Source organism: Peromyscus californicus, unplaced genomic scaffold (assembly GCF_007827085.1).
Source record: "Peromyscus californicus insignis strain IS unplaced genomic scaffold, ASM782708v3 Scaffold_4__1_contigs__length_199733344, whole genome shotgun sequence".
In the NCBI taxonomy this organism is placed as follows: domain Eukaryota; kingdom Metazoa; phylum Chordata; class Mammalia; order Rodentia; family Cricetidae; genus Peromyscus; species Peromyscus californicus.
Window position 1 is genome coordinate 53,306,547 of NW_026294562.1, and position 22,339 is coordinate 53,328,885.

A 22,339-nucleotide genomic window follows, 5' to 3' on the forward strand; every position below is an offset into this window, starting at 1 on the left:
TTGGCTGGGCCTGGTAGCCTTTAATCACCATGAGCACTCAGACTAGTGTGTAGGGACATTCCCATTTTGTGCACTGTTATAATAAATATATTATACTGGTGATACAGTAAATATCTATGCCATTCAAATGACTGAATGAATTAACTCAGATTAGGATTCCCGCATATATTTACCGGCTTCTTATGAAGCCACCGTTAAGTATAATAAAATGAAGCTTAAATGTCAAATTCACTGGACAAAGGGGGCATGAAATAATATGACAGTACAAAGAACTTGTCACAAACACTATGAACGAAAAGAAACAGAGGGCAACTGACTAGTTTTGGCATATTTTTATGCCCTGCTAACAAATGGGAGGAAGCAAAAGGCCCAAGAAGTAACACATTCTCTCAGCAGAATCCTTGACTGGCTAAGAAATGAAAAGCTGAGTTCCTTGCAGGAGGGCAAAGGAGTGGGGCTGACAGCTGAAGAAATGTTTACAAGTCTCCCCTAGATCTCCACCCGCTACCAGAGACATACAACAGTAATGCATGTGGTCTTAACAACAAAAATCTAGCCTTGGGGCTGAAAAAATCACTTAGTGGGTAAAAGCTTTAAGCATGTAAGCCTGAGGACCCTAACCCAAATTCAATCCCTAGAATCCACACAAAAAGCCAGATGTGGTAGCTTGCATCTACAACCCCAGCACTCCTATAGCAAGACGATGGAGCATCAGGACAAACACCCAAAGCTACCAAGCAACCTTGCTGAAGACACACAGCAGCACAAGACAAGTTCTGCCTCAACAAGGTGGAAAGTGAATACTGACTCCCAAATTAAGCTCCACGTGTGTACCATAGCATGCAAACACACAAACATATACATATATAATTTTTTAAATCTAGTCTTTAATACCAAACTTTGTAATGGCATGTTGGACATTGAACTAAGGTTATACGCGTGATAAGCAGTTGCTTTACCACTTAGCCACATCTCCAGCCTCCCTTATTTAACTTATTCATTTTGTGTGTGAGAGACCCCTTTTATGTGGGTTAAAGGACAACTTTGTAGAATTGGTTCTCCACTGCCACCCTGTGGGATCCAGGGATTGAACTTGAAGCATCAGGCCTGCATGCAATCACCTGTACCCAGTGAACCATCTCACTGGCCCATCCCCAACACTTTATTTTCAGCAATTCTGCAGAAAATATACCATCCAGTTTGCAGAGTATTTTGATAGCAGTCTTTGACCAGTATGCCTGTTCATTCATGTCTCTCTCACAGACTGGACTATAAAACCTGTGAAGGTAGCCAGGCGGTGGTGGTGCATGCCTTTAATCCCTTGAGAGGCAGAGGCAGATGGATCTCTCTGAATTTGAGGCCAGCTTGATCTACAGAGCAAGTTCCAGGACAGCCAAGGCTACACAGACAAACCCTGTCTCAACCTGTGAAGGTAAGAATTGTCCATTCACTGGGTGTGGTAGTACATGCCTTTAATCCCAGCAGAGGCAGAGGCAGAGGCAGGAGGATTTCTGAGTTCTTGAGGCCAGCCAAAACTACATAGAGACCCTGAAAGGGAAAAAAAAATAATTGTGTCTATCTCAACCACTGCTATATCTATAACATGTGGCCCCTTTTCATACAGGATAAGATTTTTGAAAAATTGTGAAGGAGGAATCAAAAACCCTGGAGAGATGGCTCAACTGTTCTTACTCACAGTGTTCTCACAGTTCAGTTCCCTGCAGCCAAGTCAGATGGCTCACAACCACCTCTAACTCCACCTCAGCAATAGATACGGCCTGTTGTAGTAGAGCATACCTGTAATCACAGCACTTGGGAGGTAGAGGCAAGAAAATCAGAAGTCCAAGACCAGCCTGTCTCAAGAGAAGGAAAAAAGAGAGAGACAGGTGTAGTAGAACAGTATTTTAAGGTGTGTTACTTTTGTTTATGTTGCATTTGTTTAACTCTGTGAAGCTGTTATTGTGCCTGTCTAAAACACCTGATGGTCTAATAAAGAACTGAATGGCCAATAGCTAGGCAGAAGAGAGACAGGCAGGGCTGGCAGGCAGAGAGAATACATAGAAGGAGAAATCTAGGAGGGGGGGAAGATAAGAGATGGAGGAAAGAAAGAGTGAAGAAAGGAGGAGCCAGAGAAGGAAGAGTACTCTAGGGGCCAGCCACCCAGCTACACAGCAAGCCACGGAGTAAGAAGCAAAGAAAGGTATACAGGAATAGAAAAGGAAAAGCCCAGAGGCAAAAGATAGACAGGATAATATAAGTTAAGAAAAGTTGCTAGGTGGTGGTGGCACACACCTTTAATCCCAGCACTTGGGAGGCAGAGCCAAGAGAATCTCTGTGAGTTCAAAGCCAACCTGGTCTACAGAGTGAGTTCCAGGATAGCCAGGACTGCTTCACAGAGAAACCCTGTCTCAAAAAACCAGAAAAAAAAAAGAAAAGAAAAGTTGGCAGTTGGCAAAAACTAAGCCAAGCTTAGGCTGGGCATCCATAATTAAGAACAAGCCTCTGTGTGTGATTTATTTGGGAGCTGGGTGATAGGCCCCCCCAAAAGACCAAAAAACCCAAAAAAGAAAAAACAAACAACAACAGACAGCTACAGAGTGGAGGATTACTTCAACCAAAACCTTTTTTTTTTTTTTTTTAAAGACGGGGTTTCTCTATGTAGCCCTGGCTGTCCTGGGCTCTATAGACTAGGCTGGCCTTGAACTCACAGAGATCCACCTGCCTCTGCCTCCTAAGTGCTGGGATTAAAGGTGTGCACCACCACCACCACCACCACCACCACCACCACCACCACCACCACCACCACCACCACCACCACCACCACCACCACCACCACCCGGCTTGTTTAAGTTTTTTTGTATTTATTTATTTGTGCACACACACATACACACACAACAGTGTGCACATGTAGAGGTTAGAGGACAAATTTAAGAAGTTGATTTTCTCTTACCATGGGGGTCCTAGGGACCTAACTCTTCTACTGAGTCATTGCACCAGATCTCACTAGATCCATTTGTTTGTTTGTTTGACACAGGGTTTCTCTGTGAAGCAGTCCTGACTGTCCTGGAACTAACTCTGTAGACCAGGCTGGCCTCAAACTCAGAGATCCACCTACCTCTGCCTCCCAAGTCCTGGAATTAAAGGCGTGTGCCACCACCGCCCAGCTTATTCTTGAATTCTTTAAAATGATGTATTATGATATTAAAATGTTTATGAGGCCAGCTGTAGTGGCACATGGCTTTAATCATAGCACTTTGGAGGCTTAGGCAAGTGGATCTCTATGAGTTCCAGGCCAGCCACGGATACATAGAGAGACCCTGTCTCAAAAAACAAATATTCTTTTATGTAAATGTTCTTCAATTTACATTTGTTCTTATGATAAGAGGAAAAATTAATATGTTAATATGAGGAATCTCTAAGCTAGATGAAAAAATAACTATTTAATAAAGCTTGAATACTATGAAAATGTGCACCACACTGCATAAATAGAAATGGAGTGAATGCAAGCCATGTGATTTTTAATGCTTCTATACAAAACACTTAGCTCCAAATATCACATAGTGTCACTATCTCCACATCTCTTCAGAAAGTAGCCCCAAGTCCATATTAAACTAATAAGCTTTAAACTTTTACCAAGCTGCTATGAACTACTACTTTGCTTGCCAAAGTTCTTGTCTTTTTCTTTCCTTTCAAATCCATCTATGACAGTTTCTAGAAGTGTTTTGATATCATTGAAAAAATAGTAAGCCATATTACCTCTAAAAGCCCAATACCTTCTTGCAATTTAGAAATGTTGAAATACATGGCTTCAGTTTTTAAATACAGTTTGAATTTCTTCTCTGACTGTTAATTATTGATGGTTTCGTTTATAAACACTAAATCCTATCACCTGCCATTGTATTTCTTACTCATCTAAATGTGGTTTTTCTTATGTATATTACAAAAATATTTTATGAGTGCCTACATAAATAAATAATTGTAAATGGTCAAAAGAAAAAAAAAACAAAAACAAATATTAAAAAAAAACCCGCCGGGCAGTGGTGGCGCACGCCTTTAATCCCAGCACTCGGGAGGCAGAGCCAGGCGGATCTCTGTGAGTTCGAGGCCAGCCTGGACTACCAAGTGAGTTCCAGGAAAGGCGCAAAGCTACACCTGTCTCGAAAAACCAAAAAAAAAACCCACATAAAATTATGAGGAATATATACCTACAGCTGTTTGCTTTTATTTTTGTTTTTTATGTGTATGTTTATGCTATGTGTGTGTAATGTGTGTGTGGTATATGCATGTGTACATGCTCATGTATGTATATACATATATATGTATATACATATATATATATATATATATATATATATACACATGTGGATGTGAGGTGTGTGTGTATGTTGTGGCCTGTGTATGTGAGACCAGAGGAAAATGTCAGGTTTCTTCTATAACTTTCAACCTTAGTTTATGAGACAAGGTCTCTCACTGAACCTGGAGCTAACCAGTTGCCTAGACTACTGGCCAGTGAACTCTAGATACTGTCCTATTTCCACCTCTCCAAAATTGGGGTTAGCAAACCACCATGCTGGAACTCACTTTGTAGACCAGCCTGGCCTCAAGCTTAGAGAGCCACATGCCTCTACCTCCTGAGTGCTGTGATAAAAGGCATGTGTCACCACTCCTGGTTGTTCATTTTATGTGAGTGCTCAGGTCCTCAGGTCCTCTTGCTTGCACAGCAGGAACTGAGCCTCTTCTTTCCAGCACCACCCACCCACCCACTGCCATTTTCTCACATCCCTCCTCCTCTTTGGTCTCCTTCTGTCCTCAGACAGTACCCACTTCTGCTTTCACGTCTAGATTCCACATAGGATAGGGAACACTTGATATTTTATCTTTCAGCCACTATTCCCATTACCCTTTCTTATTACCTGTAGCTGCTGAAGATCATCTTCCTGGATGTTCTGGGACAAATTGTAAATCTAGAAAACAAAATCCAGATTGACAGCACCCTGGCTTACTTCAAACAAGCCCCAAATAAGCTTAGAACACTGGATGGAGCTTTGTACAATTGAAGATCTGCATTTAAGCATATGAGGGCTATTTTTATATACAGCAGTATCAGTCTTTGGGAAAAATAAGAATATAAGGCTAGAATCCAAAAATTCCTTCTTTATAGTTTACAACAGTTTAAGAGGTTTGAGATTTTTTTTTCTTGGAACACTTTGTATATAATTATATAAGTAGAAAAAAATAATTTTGAGCTTAAGAGTTTGTTATACATGTAGCTTGTGCTGGTTAAATTTTTTTTAACAACCTGACACAACCCTAAAGTCACTTGGGAAATCAGAAACCTAAACTGAATAATTTCCTCAGACTGTCCTATGGCCATGATTAAAAGAGATTTTCTTTCTTTCTTTTTGAGATGTATCTTTTTATTTGTTTTTATTTATTTTGCCTGCATGCACAGGTATGTGCACCACATGCATGCCTGGTGCTATGGATCCCCTGGATATGGAGTTACAGACAGTTGTGAACTGCCAAGTAGGTGCTGGGAATTGAACCTAGGTCCTCTAGAGGAGTAGCCAGTGCTCTTAACTGCTGAGCCAGGAAGAGATTTTCTTGATGGGTGACATGAGCAGGAAAAAGCCAGCAAGCAGCATTCCTCTTATGGTTCCTGTCTCCAGATTCCTGCCTTGAGTTCCTGTCCTTACTTCCCTCAATGATAGATCGTGACCTAGAAGTGTAAGCCAAATAAACCTTTTCTTCCCCAAGTTTGGTTTTAATCAGAGTGGTTGATCACAGCCACAGAAAAGCAAACTAGAACACAGTCTAAAAAGAACACTCATACACAACCACAAGAATTGTGTTAACAGAAAATAACTGACAGACTAGAGAGCTCAGTGTAGAAGAGTTGCCCAGCATTGTCAAGATCCTAAGTTCAATCCCCAGAAGGGAGGGAGGAAGGGGAAAGGGAAGATGGGAAAAGAGGAGGGATCTTACCTGAACAGAACTAGTCATGGTGCTTAGAGCAAAGATGGTAGCACAATCTTTCACAGTTGATTGGCTGTCAAATGCTCCCTGAGTATCCATCAGAACAACTGCGACCTAAAATGGAAAGGAAAAACAGAAAAAGATTAAGATGAAGAGAGGGAGAATGCAAAGAAGAAATTAAAAGTAAACCGTTAGACCTGGTACCCTATAATCCCAGCACTTGAGAAGTTGAGGCAAGAGGATAGCTATAATGTTCAAGATCAGTTTGAACTACATAAAGAGTTAAGAGGCCAGCATGGGCTATAGAATGAGACCCTGTCTCAAAACATCAAAAAGGAAAAAAAAAATTAAAGTAACATTTACATGAGCCACCCAACACCTGTAGGTTCTATCAGAAAAATACAATTAGGTGCCTTGCTTTGATAAGAGTACTTCACTGGGCAGTATCTGCTCTGACAAGGTGAAACCACAAATCACAGGCACATGCAGCAACATGAAGATAAAATTATCCCATCAAAGGAAAATGCCAGTGTCATAGCCAGCCACTTCTCACTATCCACCAGGCATTTCATGTTTTAGTATTTTTTAATTAAATTCTAAAATATTTACTTATTGGGAATATGGAATAGCCACTATGGAAATCAGTGGCTTAAAAATTAAAAATAAAAAACATATGATCCAGCTATACCACTCATAGGCATACCAAAAGACTCTATATGCTACCACAGAGATGTGTGCTCATGCATGTTCATTGCTTCTCTATTTGAAATAAGAAATCACCCTAGATGATGAATGAATAAAAAATGTGGTACATGTAAACAAAACAATTTTATTCAGCCATAAGGAAAAATGCAATTCCCAAGGAAGTGCATAGGAATGAAAAATAGTATATTAAGCAAGGTGACTCAGGCTCAGAAAAACAAACACCACGTTTTCTTTTATATGCAGATCCCAGCTTCTAAATTTTTATATATGCCTTATTTATGTGGATGAATGTGTAGAGGGCAAAAAGAAAAGAGAAGAGGGAGGCTTTAAGAGAGATGGGATTAAACCAGGAGTTGGTGGTGCAGGGTTTAATCCCAGCACTTGAGAGGCAGAGGCAGGCAGATCTCTGAGTTCGAGGCCAGCCTGATCTACAGAGTTCCAGGACATTCAAGGCTGTTACACAGAGAAACCCTGTCTCAAAAAAAAAAAGGCAGAGAAATGGGGTTACTAGATGACATGTGATTTAAAAGTGAAAGAGGGAATACTGGGGCTGAAAATATTTAAATGAGAATGGGGGACAAAACAGAGAGGGTGAGGGAAAGGGCCAACCAAAACTATGTATGAAAAAAAATCATAAGGAAACCCACTATTTTGTAAACTAATTTACAAAGATGAGCCAGGGACTAGAGAGATGATTCAATCAATGGTTAAGAGCACTTGCTACTCTTCCAGAGAACCCGGGTTCAATTCCCAGTACCCACATGGCAACTCACAACCATCTGTAACTCCAGTTCCAAAGGATCCGATGCCCTCTTCTGATTCACAGATACCAGTTACATATGTGGTACAGACATACACATAGGCAAAACACTCATACACATAAAATAAAAACTTGTAAACTTTGGATTTGATTTGAATAGATATTACTCCAAAGAAGTACAAATGGCTCTAAGTACCTAAAAAAGGTTTAATACCATCAGTCATTAGTAAAATATAAATGAATTATAATACATATATATAATACAAAACCACAATGACTTACTACTTCACACCTACTAAGCTGGATATTAAACACACACACACACACACACACACACACACACACACACACACACACACAGGAGCTGGAGAGGAAATAAATGGCTCAGTCAGTAAAGTGCGTTTGTACTCCTCAGAACCCATATGAAGATCCTGCACTTCATGGTATATGCTTATAATCCCAACACTCAGGAGGAAGAGACAAGAGGATCCCTGCAGCTCACTAGCCAACAGTCTAGCCTAATTGGTAAACTCCATGCCAATGAGACACTATCTCAAAAGAGATAAATAACATCCCTAAGGAAAACACCAAAGGCTACGGTTCTCCTCTGGCTTCAACATATATGTACACAAACACACATAAACATATATGCATCAACACAAGAATACACACATACACACACACACACACAGGCGGGGGGGGGGGGAGTCTTAAGGCAAAGGGAATGGGGGCTATTCAGAGGTGTATACAAAGTCATCAAGTAAATTACTAGGCATAAAAAGGGCAAACAAGCCAAGCATATTGGTGCACACCTGTAATCCCAGGACTCAAGAGGCTAAAGTCTCAAACTGGAGGCCAGCTTTGGTTTTAAATCTGATCTCATTCAAAAGAAAGAAAAAACAGTATCAGGGCTGGAAAGATGTAAAAACTAGAGCCTCTTGCATTGTTAGTTATGCACATAGGTTACTAGAGCTATCTTTAGAAGATATTAGGCATCTTTTTTAAAGTTAGTCACAGGGGTTAGAGAGGTGGTTCAGTGGTTAGGAGCACAAGTTGCTCTATCAGGGGACCTGAGTTTGATTCCCAGCATCCACATATAGGGCTCACAACCATCCAAAACCCCAGTTCAGGGGATCTATTGTCCTCTTCCGGCTTCTGTAGGCACTGCATGCACATGGTGCACAGAAATACATGCAGGCCTAATACCCATACACACAAAAAAATAAAGTAAGTTTAAAAAAATAAGTTAGTCACAGAGTTGCCATGTGACACAAACACACACAGCATTTTCCCCAAGCAGCTCTTTTGCTGAAGACTGTGTCCTCAGCTGCTGAATCTATTAGGAGGTGACTATATATGAGGGCATTCACCTCATTAATGATGACCCACTAATGAGTTCATATTGAATGAGGAAGTAGGTGGCTCAGGACACAACTGTGAGGCATATGTTTGCCCTGGCTCCTCCTGTCTGTCTCCAGCTTGTTGTCTACTGCAAAGTGAGCTGCTCTGCTCCACCATGTGCTTTCCACCATGATATTCAACCCTGCCTCATCACATGCTTCCTCTCATGTTCAGCTTAGCCTCAGGCCCACAACAATGGACAGCTGAGAACTGAAATTTCTGAAGCTGTGACCAAAATAAATCTTTCCTCCCTTAAGTTGTGTATCTCAGGTATTTGTCACAGACACAAAAAGCAAACATATGGATATATACAAGAGAGCTTCAATCTTAGAGAACGTGTACATAGATGTTGAAGGCAGGTAGTATTTTCATAAGATTTTTTAGATGTGTTTATTTTATTATTTTGTGTATATGACTACTTTGTTTGCATGTATGTCTGTGCAACACATATGTGGTACCCACTGAGGTTGTAAGAGGGTATTAGATCCCCTGGGACTTGAATTACAGACAGTTGTGAGACATCATGTGGGGGTTGGGAATCGAACCCAGGTCCTCTAAAGAAGCAGCTTTTACAGGATGCTCGTGAGCCACTGAACCAACTCTCCATCTCTGAGTTTTTTGTTTATTTTGAAGGGAGAGGTTAATTTAGACAGGATCTCACACTGTAGGCCAAGCTACCCTGAAACTCATGCCTCAGCCTCCCAAGAACTAAGATTACAGGCATGTACAGGCAGCATTATTTATAATATACAAAAGGTATAAGCAACTCAAATATTCACAACTGATGAATACAAAAATATGATATTTTCATACAATGGAATATTGCTCAGCCATGAAAGGGAGTAAAGAACTATTGAATGCTGTGAGAGAATTAGGCTGAATGGATGAGGGCAGACCCAAAATACACATCATTTCACTTGTATCATATGCTCAGAATAGACAGTCCATGGAGATACTCAAGATGTAACAGAGCTAGAACATTTGCCTGGCATACACATAGTACTAGGGTCAATCGTGATACCAGAAAAGACAGGAAGCAGGGAAAGGGAGAAGACAGAAAGAGGGAGAGAAGGGAAGGTGGAATGCAAGCACACCTAGTTCTCCATCCAGTCGTACTTCCTAACAGCTCAGTCTATAGTAAATTAGTAGAGACAAGGGGCTGGAAGAAGATGGAAATGGAGAGTGACTGCTAACATTACTGCAGGCTTCTTTTGAGTTAACGAAATGTTCTGGAGTCAGACGGTGCTGATACCTGTTCAGCTTTATGTATATATACACTCAAAATCACTGAATCAAGATGAATTCTAAATCACCATGATATCCCAATTGAACAAAAGTTTGCTATCACACATGTCTGCTAATTAGAAAAATGAAACTAAAGAGGAAACAAGGGGATATACTGGAAGCTCTCTGAAGAGCAGAAGCTACATGTGTACTCAACATTGAGAGAAATGGTTTCACAGCACATACTAGCAGAGTAAACTTCCAAACCACTTTTTTGTTGTTTTGAAACAGTGTCCCACACTTTATATATAACCCATGCTGTCCTCAAATTTGTGCTAATCTTCCTACCTCAGCCTCTCGAGTGTAGGGATTACAGGCATAAGTCACCATGCTAAGCTCTTTTATGCACATTTTAAGAAACCCAGGTTGGCCTCTAAGTGGTGGCCCTCCTACATCAGCCCCCAGTGCTAAGACTATAGGTACGAACAGCACATATAGCTCTAAGAGTTGCTTTCTTTTGTTTTACAACATTTTTTTCAAACAATAAGTGGCTTTTTCAAAGAAATTCAAAGATGGAAGGGAGGTCTGGGTAAGCAATCAGTTTTACAAAGCAAATATTTTTTTTTAATTATAAAATATATACTGACATCTCCCTGAATCAGGCTTTCTACTTAGTAAAGTAGCTAGCTAAGTACATTGTAGGATCTACTGTCAAAAAACTCAACAGAAAAGTAATTACATTAGGGACATAGGAGTTATCATGGACATATAAAGATCAAAGTTATTTTTTGACTGGAATAACACAGAATATATTAAAGTTCTTATCTAGAGCCAAGCATGGCAATATGCACCTATGATCCCAGCACACAGGCAGCTGAAGCAGGATTCTCAGGATTCAAGGCCAGCCTGGGGTACCTCATGAGTTCCAGACCCACCTGGCAAACTTATCAAGAAAAATCCTATCTCAAGAAAAAATAAACATACATTCTCATTTGATTATTCTGTTATAACATCTAAGTCTTTTTCTTTTTCCTTCTCTCTTTCTTCCTTCCTTTGTTCCTTCCTTCCTTTTCTTTTTCTTCTATCTTTATTATCCTTACCTTTTTCCCACCTGGCTTCTCCACAGTGAAAACTTCACTCCAAATCTGAATCCCAGTGGTTTCAGGGTCAGAGCCTCCTCGCCATGAAAATCCTGTCAGTGGTTCTTCAGGGTCACCCAACCAATTTGAATGACCATCTTCTTTCTACAGTAGAAATAAGATGTTCCATTACATCTTTGGTTTTGTTTTCTGAAGCACTGGGGATAAAATACAGGGCCTCACACATGCTAGGCAAGCACTTTACCATTATACTACATACCCAGACCCCTCACCAAATCTTAAGTAATTTTAATTTATGAGCTTATTTTGCTCACTTTCAACTTTGAAATAAACTACTTCTTCCTTACCTGAGAATATAAATATCGCAGCATAAAGTCCAGAATGAAGGATTTGCCCTTTCGAAAGGCACCAGCCACTGATACTACCACCACATCAAGATCTCGGATGTGGTCCTGCAGGAGGATGCTGGCCAAGGCGCTCTCTTCTAGCTCAAAGGAGTGTTGTTCTTTGTGAACCAAAACAACCTGCACTGGACCAGGTTTTCCATTCTCCATGGCATCACCTATGCTCATTTACAGACCAAAAAAAATTAAGTTTTATACACACACACATACCATGAAGAGAACAAAAGCTTTAATAAGGCACATATATGATAACCATAAAAGAGGGAGTATGTGGAAGTACTAATAAAACTCCATTAACACTAATAACATCTATTAATTAAAAGATCCCAGGGGCCTGAAAGATGGCTCAGCAGGTAAAGGTGCCTGCTGCCAAGCTATACAACCTGAGTTCAATCCCCAAGACCTACATGTTTAAAGAAGAGAACCAACACCTGAAGTGTCCTCTGATCCCCACATGTGGGATGTGTGTGCCCACATGCTAAATACACACACAGAGACACAAATGAATACAATATTTAATTAAAAGGTCCGAGTAACAGCAGAAACTGCAGAGACTCATAACTGATCAGAGTGCTGAAAATAAAGGGCTGTTGAACATTCAGCCATAAGAGACTCTGTGTCACCTCCCCTGCCAAGATGGAAAGATCATCATAGAAGACAAGGGAGAAAGAATGTGAAGAGCCAGATGATAGAGCAGAGTGAGATGGAACTGACTTTTCAGAACATGGCATCACCCCTGCACTCTATCTCATAGCAATTGTGATTACCAGCACAAGAACTGGACAAGACTGGATCTGTCAACACCTTGTCATGGGAGAAGAAGCCCATGAAGGAATACTCCCACTGAAGATCAATAGGTAGGTGATGGTAGCTAGGGGGAGGGGCTCATGAGGACCCATCTCTCCCTGAGTTATCTATAGCCAATTAATGGTCACTGGGGGACACAGACACATTTTGTTCAGTGGCAAAGAATCCTACAAATGTGCTTCACCCAGGACTATATAAGCAACCCTAATGAAGCTCAATGGGTCAAAAAAATAATAAAGGCAGGAGAGTAGAAGAGGAACTAGGTGGAAAGAAGAAAGGAATCAATGGGAGTGGAGGCGAGCAGGAGAGGGTAATGAGGTGAACATAATAAAAGTATATTATAAATGGGGCCAGTGAGATGGCTCAGCAGGTAAAAGCACTTGCCCTGAAAGCCTGAAAACCAGAGTTCAATCTCCAAGACTCACATAAAAAAGCCAGATGCGATGGAATTAATTCCAGCACTCCCACAGCACTTCTACAGAGATAGAAGGCAGAGACAGAACTACTGGGGAGGTCAAGGGCCAGCTAGCCTAGAGTATGCAGTATAGCAGCAGAAACAAGAAAGACCTGGCCCAACAGAAAGACAAGAAGTCATTCCCAAAAGTTGTCCTCCAACCTCCATATGTACTCACACCCAGTGATGCTCTATTACACACAATAATAACAAATTAATTTGTTTTTCAAGACAGGGTTTTTCTGGGTAACAGTCCTGGAAAAAATAAATTTTTTTAATTAAATAAATGGTAGCATACACCTTCAATCCCAACAGTCAGGAGGCAAACATAGACAGATCTGTGAGTTTAAGGGCTATATAGTTGAGTTCCAGGTCAGCCAGGGCAACACAATGAGAAGAAAGAAAGAAAGAAAGAGAAAAAGAAAGAAAGAAGGAAAGAAAGAAAGAAAGAAAGAAAGAGAGAGAAAGAAAGAAAAAGAGAGGAAAGAAGAAAGAAAAGAAAAAAAGAAAGAAAATGTAAATATGTATGTATGAAAATGCTATCATGAAACCAATTAGTATGTATAAAGAACATGTGCTAATATGTTACATGCGGAGATCCCAGAACAATTTTCAGAAACTGTTCATTCCTCCTTCCACCACGGAATCCAGGAATTCAACATAGGTTGTCAGGCTTACCTGGTAAGTGTTTTTATCAGATGAGCTATATCATTGACCCCAAAAATATTTTTTAAAAGGATATAAAGAGTCTGAAATGCCTGATTTTGATACAGGAAAGAAGAGACTCCTGTCAAGGTATTCTCTGATCTCCACATGCACACTATGGAACACATATACCCACACACATACACACCAACATAAAGTAAATGTAATAAAAATATTTTAGTAAAACAAAAAGATACCAATAAAAAGGATGCCAGGCAGGTGGCACATGTCTTGAAGCCCAGCACTTGGGAGGCAAAGTCAGAGGGATCTCTGTGAATTCAAGGCCATCCTGGTCTACAGGGTGAGTTCCAGAACAGCTGGGGCAACACAGAGAACCCCCATCTCAAAAAACCAAATATATATAATTTGGGGCTCACACTTAATAGAATTATAATGAGATCTAAGACAGCCTGGAATACAGAATGAGACCCTGTCTTAAAACAATAAAAAAAAATGGGCTGGAGAGATGGCTCAGCGGTTAAGAGCACCGACTGCTCTTCCAGAGGTCCTGAGTTCAATTCCCAGCAACCTCATGGTGGCTCACAGCCATCTGTAATGGGATCTGGTGCCCTCTTCTGGCCTGCAGGGATTCATGCAAGCAGAGCACTGTATACATAATAAATAAATAAATCTTAAAAAATAAAAAATAAAAAACAGGAGCTGGAGATATGGCTCATCTGTTAAAGAGTCCTTGCTCTTTCAGAGGACCCAAATTCAATTCCCAGCACCCACACGGCATCTCACAACTATCTGTAACTTCAGTCCCAAGGGATTCAACACTCTATTCTGATCTCTGTGGGTGCCAGACATGCATGTAGAGCAAATACATAGATGCAGACAAAACACCCATACACATAAAATAAATTAAAAAAAAAAAAAACAGGCTAAGGAGATGGCTTAGAGATTAAAGTGCTTGAGGACCTAAATTCAGATCCCCAGAACCCAGGGTGGTTATGGCAGTCTGCTTGTAATTCCACCCTCAGAAGGCAGATCCCCCAGAGCAAGCTGGCTAGCTAAACTAGCTACATTGCCGTGCTCTGGGTTTGATTAGCCGACCCTGGCTCAACAAATAAGGTGGAAAAGTATAATCAAGGATGATTCCTGATGTCAACCTTGGGTCTCCAAATGTACCTACACACACATGCAAACAAACACACACACACACACCATACAAATGGGAAAGGGGAATTTTTTTTTAAGCCTGGAGTCCATTATGTGCTTCAAACTGGGCTAAAACTCAAGATCCTCTCGCCTCAGCTTCCCAAGTGCTGAGATTACAGGCATGTACCACTACTTCTATCTTATTAATTATTGACACCACAGCAGATAAATCCAAGACTCAAAAGTCTTTAGTCTCTCATACAAAAGAACTAATAAGGGGTTGGGGATTTAGCTCAGTGGTAGAGTGCTTGCCAAGGGCAAGGCCCTGGGTTTGATCCTCATTTCAAAAAAAAAACCTAATGAGAAAAATCTGAGCTGAAAATGCAGCTCAGTAGTAAAGCATTTCCCCACTGCATGCAAGTCCCTGGGTTCCATTCCCAGCACTTTAATAAGTTTAAAAAAAAAATCTGGGAAGTTTGTTTATTTATTTATTTATTTATTTTTGATACAGGGTTTCTCTGTGTAGATTTGGAGCCTTTCTTGGAACTTACTCTGTAGCCCAGGTTGGCCTCAAACTCACAGAGATCCCCCTGCCTCTGCCTCAGAGTGCTGGGATTAAAGGCGTGCACCACCACCACCCAGCTGGGAAGTTTATTCTTAAGGAAAAGCCAGAGTTAAAGTAATATATAGGACTCAAAGAAGTATACAAAACAAGGTCCAACTGTATCGGAGACGGCATTCCCTCAGTCAACAAGAATTCCTAGAAAGGCCGGGCAGTGGTGGCCTTCAGTTCCCAGAACAGCCATTTTCTTGCCTATACTTGCCTTGATTTTTTTTACTTGTTATGTTTACTTGTCATGACACTGCTTCCATGTTCCTAAGATTTAGGATAGCCTAAATCTATATTCCTGGGCCATGGCCACTCAAATATGGCTCCAGAACAAACTCTTATTTCCCTTTAAGATGAAAGCTGAGTTTTTACAACAATACCCCAAAACTCTCTGATTTCTCCCTCTTGCTATGCAACAGGGTTGGGTGAAAGCCTGTGTGCAGTGTGGTGTTTGTGTTGTCTTGGTTTGGTTTGTTTGGTGGTTTTTTTGTTTTGGTTTGGTTTGGTTTTTTTGTCATACAAAGTAATGGGTTTCATTATGGCATTTGCATATGTATGTACTTATGCAACCAAACAATTGCCATCTTGGGGTGTTCAGTGTTGGCCAAACAACTGCCATCTTGGGGTGTTCAGTGTTGGCCAAACAACTGCCATCTTGGGGTGTTCAGTGTTGGCCTCTTGCAAAACGGTTATCCCAGCTGGGGTGGGGTCGTTGGCCATTAACACTGCTTTGTGGAGTTGTGAAGAAAGTGACAAGACCCTTATCTGAGTAGTAGTATCCAGTCACTATCTACCACCTACTGTGCTGGCTAGTTTTGTGTCAAGTTGACACAAGCTAGAATCATCCAAGAGGAAGGAGCCTCAATTGAGAAAATGTCTCCCTAAGATCAGGCTGTAGGGCATTTCCTTAATTAGTGATTCATGGGAGAGAGCCCAGCCCATTGTGGGGACACTGCTAGGCTGGTAGTCCTGTCTTCTATAAGAAAGCAGGCTGAGCAAGGCTCTATAAAAAAGCATAGGGCACTCCTCCATGGCTACTGCACCAGCTCTGCCTCCAGGTTCTTGCCCTGCTTGAGTTCCTGCCCTGACTTCCTTTGATGATGAACTGCAATGTGCAAGCTTAAGCCAAATAAACCTTTTCCTCTCAAGTTGCTTTGGTCATGGTGTTTCATTACAGAAACAGTAACCCAGGGCTGGAGAGATGGCTCAGAGGTTAAAAGCACTGGCTGTTCTTCCATAGGTTCAATTCCAAGCACCTACATGGCAGCTCACAACTGTCTATAACTCCTTTTCCAGGGGGTCCCACACTCTCACACAGGCAAAATACCAATATACATAAAATAAAAATAAATAATTTTAAAAAACAACAGAAACGGTAACTCTAAGACACCTATCATGCAATTCAGCCTTATTTGCACTAATACTCTAGGTAAAGGCTTTCCAGTTGTGACCTATTGGAAGGAGGAGCACTCACGCCCCTGTAATAAACCCCTCAACCTATGTTCTGGAGGGAAGCTCAATAAACTCCTGGATTCCCCAGGGTATACTTTTGACAGAATTGTGCCTTGGTTTGTGCTTGGACCATTAGGAGAAGAGGTAGACAGAGGTTGTTTATGGGATGAAATTTTAACATGTCATTATTGTCCAATTCATGCCCCTCCCCTATGTAAGTTTTTAGCAGGACATTAACCACCCAAAAGAAACACATATTCAGACCAACTTTGTGGTCATGTGACACATGAAAGTTTTATCAGTAGAATATGACTGAAAAAAAAAGACAAGCAACTTCCAGATTAAGCATTTTCCCCTTCTGACTGGATGGAAAAATGGAAGTGAGTCACTGAGAGCCAGGCACAGGAGGGCAACACCCTAAAACACTGGCACAACAAGAGAGGCAGGACCTGAGCTCCATGCAGAAGTGCCCTACCAGTTCACTTTTATGGGAAAGAAGTCTATCTTGTTTAACTCAGTATCATAGCAACTTTCAGATACAACCAAATCAAGTAATCAATACAAGAGTCTCCCAAGACTTTATTACTAAGTTTATACACTGGAACATTCAACTTCATCTATTTTTCTATTACAGCTTGATTGAACAATGAGAATGACACATGGCAAACACAGTAATTCTCAAATGAAGGGTGATATGCTAAACCTGTTATCCTGAGTTCAGTCCTTGGGACCTACATGGTGGAAAGAGAGAACTAAGCCATATAAGTTTTCCTCTCATATCTACACATGAACCCAAGCACCAGTGCAAGCACACATATACACACACAAACAATAAAAGAAATGAAACAAAAAATTAAAACCAAGTACTCAGAGGGTGAGGTAGTGATCCAGACAAGAGGAGTTGGGTACTGAAGTCAGAGTCAAGAGCAAGAAGAATCTCAGGCCACGAGATAAGTGGTTGTATGGGTCATCTACGTGAAATTGTAGAGTTAAGGCAGGCAAGATAGGGCTTGAGCCCAAGCTTTCTCCCTGGAAAAATATCAGTGAGAATTAATTTTCCAAGCAGAATGTGAATAGTTAGGAGTATGGGGAATAGTGAAACATTTTGACTTATAAGATGAAAACTTAGCTTTGAACTGTCAGTCCTTAAATGTTTTATTTTGTATTTTTGTGTAGCTAGGGGTGGAACATGGGGCTTTGTGCATACTAGACAGGCCTCTGCCACTGAGCTGCATCCCTATACCTTGTAATTTTGATAGCATTTAATGTGGCTGTCTTCATGATAATATTTTTTTGGTTTTTCTTTTCATTCTTTTTTTTTGTTTGTTTGTTTGTTTTGGACAGGATTTCTTTGTGTAGCCTTGGCTGTCCTAGAACTAGGTCTCTAGACCAGGCTGGCCTCAAACTCACAGAGATCCACCTGCCTCTGTCTCCCAAGTGCTGGGACTAATGGCTTGTGCCACCATTGCCTGGCCAGTTTTTGGTTTTTCAAGACAGGTTTCTCTGTGTAGCCCTAACTGTCCTAGAACTCACTCTGTAGGCCAGGCTGGTCTTGAACTTTGCGATCTGACTGCCTCTGCCTCCTGAGTGTTGGGATTAAAGGTGTATGCCACTACTCCCTGGCTATGATGTACTTAATATGTAAAAAAGCATAGGAGTGATGTAGTCAAAGGAACAGTCAGAGATAATGATTAAGCTATCTCACCTGCCCTGCTTTACATAGTATAATTAAAAAATAAATAAAAATAGGCTTTAGCATCAAGACAGAGCAAGGCATGAATTCTGGCATTATCCACTCCAAGTTCTATGAGTGCAGGAAGTTTTGTATTTTGTTCAATGCTATGTCCTCCAAGTTCCCAGAACAATGCCTACAAACAGCAGCCAACAAAAAATTGTGGCATAGCCGGGCAGTGGTGGTGCACACCTTTAATCCCAGCACTCAGGAAGCAGAGCCAGGCAGATCTCTGTGAGTTCAAGGCCAGCCTGGTCTATAGAGCGAGATTCAGGACAGGCATCAAAACTACACAGAGAAACCCTGTCTCAAAAAACAAAAACAAAAATTGTGGCATAAACAAAGTCTATGACTTTGTCTCAGTATAATTCTAGAAAACATATAGCCACTTCAGTCTCCATTTATAAACCTAACCTAGCTGCCAAAAGGAGGAAAACTCAGAAGAACTGTTGATTCAAACCCAAACTAGGCTACAGTATCAGTTCAAAACCAGGATGCTGTCTCAAAAACAAAACAAAACAAAACAAAAAAAGGGCTGGAGAGATGGCTCAGAGGTTAAGATCACTGGCTGCTCTTCCAGAGGTCCTGAGTTCAATTCCCAGCATCCACATGGTGGCTCACAACCATCTATAATGAGATCTGGTGCCCCCTTCTGGCATCCAAACATATGCCCAGGTAGAAGACTGTATACATAATAAATAAATAAAAACTTATTTTTAAAAAAAATCTGCTGGGCAGTGGTGGTGCTCACCTTTAATCCCCGCACTCAGAGGCAAAGGCAGGTGGATCTCTGTGAGTTCTAGGCCAGCCTAGTCTACAGAGCCCAGGACAGCCAGGGCTACATAGAGAAACCCCGTCTTAAAAAAAAAAAATCTAAAGGTTAAAACATAGCACCTGACAATATAAGGTGCTCAATAAACAGTCTTCCTTCCCACATTCTAGTTTCCACTGAGATGTGTACATACCATTACTTCATACTTCATTCATTACAATATTGTCATACTGTAATTAAGAGTTATCAGTTGAGGGATGGTAGCACGTGCCTGCAAATCCCAACACTCAAAAGTCAGAGGCAAGAGAATCAAGCATTTTAGGCCAGCTTTAGGAACATAGGAAGACAAAAGGTACACTGGATCACAAATCTTCAAGGAAAAAAAAAGCCTCACAAATAAAAAATCTAGCAACCAGACAGGGAGCTATAACCTAGTACTCCTAGAACTAGGGAGGGTTGAAAGTTTGAGGCAAACTGAGGCTACATAAAGAGAGCCTGTCTCACCCTCCTCTCTCACAAGGGGTGAAAAAGAAAAGCAACTTAAAACCTCTATTCAAGACACATCCTAGCATCCTTTTAGGCCCTTTGGCATCTCCTTGCAAAAGTTCTTTTCTTTCCTCACCTTCAGTGGCTGGATTTGTATCAATGCTCTTCTGTAAACTCTTGTAGTTCTTACTCTCTCAATGAGCTTTTTTGCAGGGACAGAGGGTCTCAAAGTCAGAATGTAATCAAGGCTGACCCCACCTCCCAAGTGCTAGGTGTACAGGCACGACCACTAGGGCTAGCTTAATGAGCTCTTTATTTTATAATTTCAACTCTGTGCTCAATTTTCAATTTCTTTCTTTTCCTACCCTGTATTTTGATGATATAACTCGCCTACTCTCTAACCTACACTGAGGTGACATGTACAAAAGCCTAAGCACAGAGTCACCAGCTGTTCCACTCACACTAGCAAAAGGGATATGTGGAAACACACTGACCTGAAAAGTCAGAAGACAAGTCTTTATTCTAGTTCTGCCACTCAGTCTGTGTGATCCGGCCGGTTTGCCTTCAGTCTCCTTTCAAAACTCCCCTGTGGTAATTTTACAAGTCTACACTTAGTATTTCAAAATGGTTCTTCTCAATTACTCCATCACTCCCAAGCCCTCTGCATTTTCCCTGCTTTATCTCCCTATATGCAATATATTATCAAGTCTCCCTTCTAAAACGGAAATTTCTGCTTTAGCAAAGGTTATTTGCAGGTATTTTTATTTGAGCTTTTTGTTTTTACAGAGTCTTGCCCAGGTTCACCTCAAACTCTCAATCTTCCTGCTTCAGCCTCCAGAGTGCTGGAATTACAGGGCTGGGATTAAAGACAAAGGTTGTCACTCTAATGGGGCAATGTGCAAAGAAGAAAAGCCTACCATAACAATAAGGAAGCACTAGAGTTTTAGCCCTGGTTCTGTACTGAGTAAATCATTTCATTTCTACACCTCCATTTGTACTACAAAGTCAGATAGAAACTATTCGTTTAGCTCTAAAAACCCAACTACTGCTTTTTTGGTAAGCACGCATGTTTGTCTGTTTGTTGTTGTTGTTTTCTGTGTGTGTGTGTGTGTGTGTGTGTGTGTGTGTGTGTGTGTGTATGTGTGTGTGTGTGTGTGTGTGTTCTGAGACATGGTCTCACACTTCAGCTCAAGCTGGCTAAAACTCATGGCAATCCTCCTGCCTTAGCCTCCTACATGTTGAGATTACAGGCATGAGCCACAACACCTGGCTTACCTCTCAAGAATCTCAAACTCTTGGTGATTACATTTAATCTCAAGGATAATATCCTCCTCTCCCTTTAAAGAAGCAGTTATTTCCAAAGTACACATCTGCACACTGAGACAATACATAATACTATAGATTATAAGCACACAAATGTGGATAACAGATGTAAGACTTCAAAAATATGCAAAAATCTGGCCTATCTATAGTTATATCCATATCCATAGAAGTAAACTTAAGCCTATACCTCAAGAAAATAGAAACACTGTTATCACTGTTGTCTGACTACTGCTGGAAATTGCTCATGATAACTATCAGTCATCATTTTAGCATGCCAAAAACCTTGAGTAATGAGAAAACAGTCTAACAGCTTATGTGGACACAACAACCTTTTTCCTAATTACTTATGAACTACTGACTTATCCTTTACTTTTGACACAATATATCTAATCCACACTAACCAAGAGGTTTAACAGGCCTATTCAAACAATCTCTCTAGTAAACCACATTCCATATATTCTCTGCACTAAAATGACAATCACTCACACTGAATGAAAAATGAAGTTAAACGACTAACAGGTAAAATTATTAGGAAAATTTCTAGACATAAACATTACAGCACTGATTCCTCCAAGAATTACAGGTCTTAAAAACAAAGCCAGGAGTGGTGGTGTTCAACTTTAATCCTAGCACTCAAAAGCCTGGTCTACACAGCAAGTTCCAGGCCAGCCTAGGCTGCATAGTAACACCCTGTCTCAAAATGGGGTAGAGGGGGCTCGGAAGCCTGGGAATATAGCTCAGTTTTGTAGCACATGCTTAGGATGAACAAGGCCCCGGATTCAATATTTTGTTAACAAAAAACAATATAGCACTGGGCCTTGTGGCCCACACCATTAATCCCAGGCGGATCTCTGTGAGTTTGAAGCCAGCCTGCCTGGTCTACATACCAAGACAACTAGAGGTACATAATAGAGACCTTGTCTCTTAAAAAAAAAAAAAAAATGCCGGGAGGTGATGGCACACGCCTTTAATCCCAGCACTCGGATCTCTGTGAGTTCAGAGGCCAGCCTGGGCTTACAGAGGGAGTTCCAGGAAAGGTGCAAAGCTACACAGAGAAACCCTGTCTCGAAAAACCAAACAAACAAACAACAACAACAAAAAAAAAAAAACCAGTATGGCTTGTTTAAAAAGCACAGCATAAGGTTAGCTACTAATCATGTCTAGCCTTTTCAATCTTACAAAAGAATACATAAAACCTAGTAAGCTCAACTATAAGAACATTACTGGGAGGACTAGGTTCAGAGGTAGAGTGCTTGTCTAACAAGCACAGGGCTCTGGATTTGATTCCAAGCACTACAAATACACAGAAGACACACACATACAGCCA

The 22,339-nt window shown here is 40.9% G+C and overlaps 1 protein-coding gene across 2 annotated transcripts in view; it reads right to left on the minus strand.

The window, feature by feature from the left end:
• The window catches only part of Atl3 (atlastin GTPase 3), a 45,332-nt gene that overhangs the window by 17,043 nt on the left and 5,950 nt on the right, over positions 1–22,339 (minus strand). Inside the window, exons 2-5 of one of the 2 annotated variants that reach the window (XM_052762001.1) lie at positions 11,514–11,728; positions 11,167–11,310; positions 5,986–6,090; positions 4,914–4,964 (exon numbers count right to left, since the gene is read on the minus strand). In XM_052762001.1, coding sequence (XP_052617961.1) covers positions 4,914–4,964; positions 5,986–6,090; positions 11,167–11,310; positions 11,514–11,728 — 515 coding nt within the window. The remainder of the gene's footprint in view (positions 1–4,913; positions 4,965–5,985; positions 6,091–11,166; positions 11,311–11,513; positions 11,729–22,339) is intronic. The other variant, XM_052762002.1, reaches the window with a different exon arrangement.